At 32.9% G+C, this 7,490-nt stretch overlaps 2 protein-coding genes across 2 annotated transcripts; one reads left to right on the top strand and one right to left on the bottom strand.

The window, feature by feature from the left end:
• Positions 1–557: 557 nt before the first annotated feature.
• On the top strand, positions 558–2,908 carry LOC106764309 (glucuronokinase 1). The gene is made up of 6 exons (XM_014648626.2): positions 558–823; positions 903–1,052; positions 1,124–1,312; positions 1,681–1,797; positions 2,118–2,278; positions 2,521–2,908. Exons 1-6 carry the CDS (start codon positions 614–616, stop codon positions 2,765–2,767), a joined length of 1,074 nt encoding a protein of 357 aa, XP_014504112.1. The 5' UTR covers positions 558–613; the 3' UTR covers positions 2,768–2,908.
• Positions 2,909–5,979: 3,071 nt separating this feature from the next.
• On the bottom strand, positions 5,980–7,093 carry LOC106767979. The gene is made up of 2 exons (XM_014652945.2): positions 6,624–7,093; positions 5,980–6,522 (listed from the first exon to the last, which is right to left on the bottom strand). The coding sequence occupies exons 1-2, from the start codon at positions 6,975–6,977 to the stop codon at positions 6,349–6,351; spliced, it is 528 nt and encodes a 175-aa protein (XP_014508431.1). The 5' UTR covers positions 6,978–7,093; the 3' UTR covers positions 5,980–6,348.
• Between the last annotated feature and the right edge of the window lie 397 nt (positions 7,094–7,490).

The following is a 7,490-nucleotide window of genomic DNA, read 5'->3' as shown; positions in this document are numbered from 1 at the left end:
TATATATATATATATATATATATATATATATATATATATATATATATATATTATAAACTAATTACTTGAAATTGAATTAAAATATGAGTAATAATTCTTTGATACACCTAAATCTTCATTTAGCACTACTTTTATTTATTTTTCACTATTTTTATTTTGAAATATACAAAAATTTATTTTTTTATGACTATTTTATCTTAATACTATATATAAAATGTGTTATAATATCATTATTTTTTAAATATAATTAAATGTTAATCCAATATTATTAAGTAGGATAATCTAATGAGTTATTTTCCCGACATTTTAAATATTGTTAGGTATTATCATGATATTTTAAAATAGATTATGTGTTATTATTTTATTGGTTATTTGAGAAAAAAAAATATTTACAAACTGTTGTGATTGTAAAAAAGTTATTAAAGATATATTTTTTTTATAATATTTTAATAATTTTTTTAACAAAATCATGAGGTTAGGGAAAAAAAAAAAGTTGTTTAAAAATATATATTTATATCGGTCTTTGAAAGCCCATACTACCATAATAATATCAATCATGATATTTTAAGAACGTTTGAATTGAACCGAAGATAAGAGGAAGAAGGAGACGGTGATGATGGTTCGAGAGAGAGAAGAAATATCGCACAAGGCTTATGCCAGGGTGGGGTTACTCGGAAACCCAAGCGACGTCTACTACGGCAAAACGATATCGCTTAGCGTCGCCAACTTCTGCGCCACCGTCACCCTCCGAGCCTCGTCGGAACTCGTCATCCAACCCCATCCTGTTCACGATCTCGTCCATTTCTCCTCGCTCCCGCAATTGGTACGGATCGTTTTCCTTTCTCTAGTTCGATTCGTTTTCTTCCAATTTCAATCATTGCACCTTCTTCGTCTGCTTGCAGGTTACCAGGTTGAACTCCGAGGGCTACTATGGAGGTGTGCGATTGCTTATGGCTATTTGCAAAGTGTTCTACGCCTACTGCAAAGACAACGCTATCGAACTCAGCGATGACAATTTCACGCTGTCTTACGACACCAATATCCCTCGCCAGGCACGTTCTCTGATTCTGGAGTTTCCGTTTACTTTGTTTGCTCATCGTATTTTGGTTCTTGATTTCTTCAGGCTGGTCTCTCGGGATCCAGTGGGATTGTGTGTGCGGCGTTGAGCTGTTTGCTAGATTTCTTCAATGTCAGGGAGCTTGTGAAGGTGGAGATCAGGCCCAACCTAGTACTCGCCGCCGAGAAAGAACTCGGGATTGTCGCTGGTCTTCAGGATCGGGTAGCGCAGGTTTACGGTGGACTCGTTTACATGGTAGGTTACTGCCTGCACTTTTGGTCGTTTCTTTTGATTTTTCAAACTGACCAGAGATTTTAGAAACTGTTTGATTACATCAATAAGATCTTTGAAAAGAAACAGGATTTAGGATCAGGAATTTGAAAAGAAAAATAAAAAGAGGTTTGCAATCATGATTTCTGTTGCAAATTTTAAGTTTTGTACTAAAGAATGTGAAAGAGTATCGATTTTGGTTGCAAAATTAAGATTTTTGTTCTCTCGGAGAAGTTGATGGTATTTGCCTGTAACGAGATTGTGATGGGTGATGCTTAAACATTTTGTGTAATGAACTAATTCTAATTATATTTAGGCATTACTTTTACTATATTTACTTTCTGCTTTTGTAGGACTTCAGCAAAGAAAACATGGATGAGCTTGGCCATGGGATTTATATACCCATGGATTTGAGTCTCCTTCCTCCTCTCTATCTCATCTATGCGGAAAATCCTAGTGATTCTGGAAAGGTTAGTCAATGAGTGACATGAAATTTTTTTCATCTTTGCTTTTACTCTATGCTCTCAGCCTGCTCCTGTTATTTTTAATTTTACAGCATCCCATTTGCAATTTAGTTTCTTGAAAATATTTTTTATTTTTTATTTCTAGACATATTGTTGAACCAGCTTTCACAGTCCTTCTATCTTTGTAAGCAGAATGTAGATTTATGACATTGGGTTAGTCACTATATGCTACAATGAAAAGTGTTCCAAGATATTTTCAATTCAAGAGAAGCTTATCTTAATTTCTTTTAATATATAATTAATTTTAAGTGACGGGAACTTTGTAGGTTCATAGTAAAGTGCGGGAGAGATGGCTTGATGGTGACGAGTTCATTGTATCTTCGATGGAAGAAGTTGCTAATATTGCGGAAGAAGGGAAAACTGTATTAGAAGAAAAGGACTACTCCAAATTTGCAACCCTCATGAATCGAAATTTTGACCTCCGAAGGTGATTCAAACCTCTATGTTATTATGTCTTTGTAGCACATAACTCAATTCGGCTTGACTATTAGATAATCTGGAAATATTAAAAGATAGAGACATGAGGTGGTCCCGTAGATTCTATAAGGCATTAATGCATCTTGTACAGAGTATGCTCCCCAATAGTGGATTTGAAGTGTTACAGAGGAATTAATGCATCTTGTACACCAAAATTTGGGTTTCTTTTAAATTTGTTGGGATGTTGTACAGGTCAATGTTTGGAGATGAAGCCTTGGGCGGTCTGAACATTAAAATGGTAGAGGTTGCTAGAAAGGTTGGAGCTGCATCAAAATTCACAGGTAGCGGGGGAGCTGTTGTTGCATTTTGTCCTGAAGGGATCTCTCAAGTGAAGCTTCTCCAGGATGAATGTCAAAAAGAAGGATTTGTGATACAGCCTATTGAACCATTTCCTTCTCGTCTAAGTGAAATCGAGTTGAAAAGCTTACAAACAAAATGATGTAATTTCTACTACTTTATTTTTGTGATGTTCTGAACAATGGTGGAGGCTTGACAACCCAACCCAAGAGCTGGGGATTGTGTCGATGAAAGCAATTTTTATATGAGCAAATTTAAAAAAAATGGGTTGGCCAACTATTTATTCTTGTGTCCTACCGTAATTAAAATGGTTGAGAAGTGACAGCTACTCATACGACTAATGCCTCCTCTAGATAAGAGGATTAGAATGACAGGTAAGTATGTAGAAAAACAAAAGCTTAGAAGGTTAGATTGTTTACATTAAATAAATAAAGGTGAAAGATAATATAATTTTATTTTTATTAATAAAATTTGTACTTTTTTATTTTATTATTATTATTATAGAAAAATAGAAAAAAAAAATTAATACATCATTTAGTTCCTAGTTTTGGGTTTTTTTTTTTTTTCAAAGTTGTCTTATCTTTTAAAAAAAAGTTTAGTAAGGTCTTATATTTCGTTTAAAACGGTTCAAATTGGTCCTTTTGGCAATTGTGACCTGTCTAATTTTATATTACGTGGCAACTGTGACCTGTTCAATTTTCAATCCGTGGCAATTGTGATTCTGCACTCTACTCGCGGCAACCCATGATGGTGCAACGCGTTTGATCAGTGGTGAACGAAGAAGTTCTTGTTCTGGGTTTTTGTTCTTTGCAAAGAATACGAAGATGGAGGATGCACTTAGAGGCTTCTTGCATGATGTATGGAGGCACATTATTTTTGCATTTCTAACTTGTGTAATTTGCAAGTTAATGTCCATGGATACTGCTTGCAAACTAGGGTTTTTGCGAGGTTAGGGATTTTGATTCAGTTTTGGCTTGATAGTGGTGAGGCACGACACGTGATGGAGATTTTGCCCTAGTTACTAGCAGCGCGGTTTAGGATTTCATGGTGACTAGAGTTTGGTTGGAATTAGGTGATTTGGGTTTGATTTTTGGGTTTTCTATTGTTTTTCTCTACTTCGAATCATGGGTTTGTGTTGATAGTGATAACGGCGACATGGTGGCTTAAGGATTTGGTGGCAGCAGCGACGGCTAGGGTTTCACAGCGGCACAAGGGTTTCTGTCCTTAGAGAAATTAATGTTTTGCAGTGTTTTCCTTTTCTTTTATATTAACATTGTCCCATCAATTGGATCATTGAATAAAAAATTGGACATATGTTTTTAATACCGAAGCTAAAAGGATAATTTTTAAACCGTTTTTAACAAAAAAAAAATGGAACCTTAATGAACTTTTTTGAAAGAAAATTATTTTGAAAAAAAAAAAAACTCAAAACTATGAACCAAATAATGTATTAAAAAAAAACACCTAATTAATTGTACATTCATTTCATAACCTATTAATGGTGCAAATAATACTTAATATTTCTTTTTATAGTAAGATAATTAGTTGCGTGTGCAATATAACATCTTTATATACATGCATTATTCCTTGCTTATTGTGAGAATCTAAAATCTCTTTCTTTGTTTCTTTGTACTTCAAACAAACAAAGTTATGGGGTCTCTTTGTCTCCGAGAGTGGAATCATCCAGCGAAGAAAAGCAACAAAAGTTGAAAATCACAGTAAATAAGATGATTTTTCATGACTAATTTTCTTCGAAATGTTCAGAAAACTAACAATTTTTGCATTATTATCAAAGCGTAATGGATTATTCTTTAAAGATAATTAATTATATACTTACGATTAAATATTTATGTTTTTATATTATAATATAATAAGTAATTAAAATAAACAGTATTTTGTAAACTAAATTAGTTAATATTGAATAATTAATCTCGTAAGAAAATGATTTAATTTAATTAAGTTTTAAATTAATATTGTAGAATTGAAAAATTGTATTTTAGAAGTGTTAGTGTTTTAAAATAGGAAAACCATGTTATTTTAATAATAAAATGCTTAAGTAATAAATAGAAACTTTATAAAAATAAATCATTTTTTAAAAACACTTTATGTTTCTAAATTGTTTTTCTTAAGAATCCTTTCTTCAAGTTTAACCAATAGTTTCTCTATTTGGAATAAGTTAATTTTCTGTACTTTTCTAATTCCATTCACTTCATTGGTGCATGCATGTTTTTCTATTTTGCATGTCTTTTAATCTTCCTTTTTGAATATATGTTGGTGATTGATTATGATAGAGCCTTTAATAGGATAGGAACTATTTTTGTTATCTAAGGAATCTCTGGACAGTTTTGGTCTCTTTTATACGATTTTTATCAATTGGATGGATGCATTTTACTACTAGAACAAATTGGAGATAAAAATGACTTTTTCTACTAAATCTGGTTTGGTGTGTATGGTTAATGTGGTCTTGTATGAATTGGATGATAATTAAGAGTTAGAATGGTTGTGATTGATTGATTATAATTGCTTTTGTGTGTGAATGAGAGAGTTAGAATCTAACAATTGAACCAAAACACAGAAAAAGTACCAAATTGATCAATTGAACAAGTCAAATTTCGTCAATTGTTTAGAATTTATTATATATTTTTAAATTAATATGTAATGTTAAGGCAATGCTAAACTAAAAAGTGGATGGAAAATTGTATAAAGGCAATGGCTTAGGTAGAAGAGAATAAGTGTGGCAACCAAGAGGCTAAGCTCGACCAAGGACTACGTCCACATAATCAATCTCAGAGGTTTCTTTATATCCAAATTGCATTAATATACATAATAACTAACCAAGTATCATGTATTTGGAAAACCATTTGTACCTATTTAAATGCAGCATACTCACAAGTATTGAGAGGATGAATTGACATTACAACAAAACCAAGAGGTTTTCAAACATACGCTTAGTCTACCATTTTCTTATACTAGACTTACTCATTGGACATATGATATGCATAATTTCTTTAATGTAACTTAACATTTCTTAAATTATTTTCAACTTCTAATCCCTAATTTGTCTAGAATGTTTCATGACTTAGAAACCATACATATATTTCATTACTCAAAACTAGTCAAATAAAAACGGAGCTACAAATATTCTATTTTCAAGGGTGTCGTTCTTTGATATACAAATACAATACGAGTCTAGGAAACAATACATAAGATACACTTACTTAAAAAAGATATAAAATTTACTAAACATAATAAAATTGCATTTTTCAAAAATTGTCTTCATAAAAGTATCTATATTTCAAAGGTTTGACTACCTCCTCAATATGTATTGATGATATACCCTAAAGTACATAGATATACAAAACAAAATTGAAATACTGCTTCATATATTTCCTCGTACAATAGATTCATGGCATTACAATAACAAAAGCAATATTCAGCGTATACTCAAAAGAGAATCACTAATCAAAAATACATAACGGCATTAGATTCTAGAAATTAATGAACTTTATACAAAACCAAATTCCCTATTTCCCTCCCTTTTTAAAACTCGTCATAATATATATTTTTATCATTCGTCAGCCTAAAAATATTCTTCACAACACAATCAATCGATAAATATATTTACCATTTTGCCAAATGCCTAATCTACACGAAATCACTGTGCTGCAGTTACACTTACTGATAATAAAATCGGTTGTGGCATTGTGCAGAGGAATAGCGGCTTCAATCATCGTCGTCATCATCACCACATAGCACTTCCATGAGGTCATTCGGTGATACCCAAATTGGAAGATCAAACAAGGTTTGTTTGAACTGTTCTTCTCTCTTAACGCACACAGCTTCTGCTATGTCGCATAAATTTGACACATCACGAATTATCGCTTCCTGCGCTTCCACCTGTGCAATTCACGCATTAAGCTCGTTGTCGCACCCACAATCTCTCCAATTCAATTCTAAAACCTCATGTAGAGCCTAAATTTAGCAAATTAGGGTTTTACCTGCAATAGGAGGTCGCGGAGGAGGGAGCTACCGGCGGAATCGGTTGAGGAGGAAGGGGAAGGGAGGGATTGGGCTTGGTTTAGTCGTTGCTGTTGCTGTTGTTGTTGAGGAGAGTGAAGAGCGGTGCGTTGTTGCAGTGCGAGCAAGGTGTTCGACAGTGCTTCCCATTGAAAAATCTCTTTCTCGTACTTCGATTTGAGCTTGAGTAGGGTTTGTTTCTTACGCTCTCTCCGAAGGTTTTCCGCCGCCGATTCGTCGGCCTCTGGCGGAGGTGGAGCGTCGATGCGGCGACGCTTGCGCTTGAAGATGAAGCCGTCGTCGTTGCAGAGCTCCCATTGGTGGTCGTCTTCCATTTTGAAAAATGGGAGAGATCGCGGGTTTTTGACTTTTCAATTTTGAATTCCTTCTTCAAATATGCCTCTTTTCTAACATTTATTTCTTATTAAACCTTTTTCGTTCTGTTAGTTATTTTAACTTAATTTCTAAATTTTAATCCCTATAATAACCGACCATTTTAGAATAAGTTTCGTTTTGTTATAATTTTAATTTTACTTTATTTAAAATATTCATTTTCTGTTTCTAATGTTCAGCATATTTTAAAAATATTTGGTTAACCAAATAAAATGTCTGCCTATTTTACCATTATTGTCCATTATCGAGAATATATTTCATAAAAAATTGTACATTTTTATATACAAATTTTTAGATTTATCTACTCAGTGATATGTAAAAAATGGTGGTCATAGTGAAAATTATGTACTCATAAGTAGGCCATGTGTTGGTCCAAATGGGCTGGCCATTGTACAAACAATCCAATATAAACAAACAAACTGTAGCCCAAAACACAATTCCAAAAATTGTTATAG

The sequence above is a fragment of the Vigna radiata genome, chromosome 1 (genome assembly GCF_000741045.1).
Source record: "Vigna radiata var. radiata cultivar VC1973A chromosome 1, Vradiata_ver6, whole genome shotgun sequence".
In the NCBI taxonomy this organism is placed as follows: Eukaryota; Viridiplantae; Streptophyta; class Magnoliopsida; order Fabales; family Fabaceae; genus Vigna; species Vigna radiata.
Note: the sequence above shows the minus strand (reverse complement) of the source record. Positions and strands in the feature narration are given on the sequence as shown.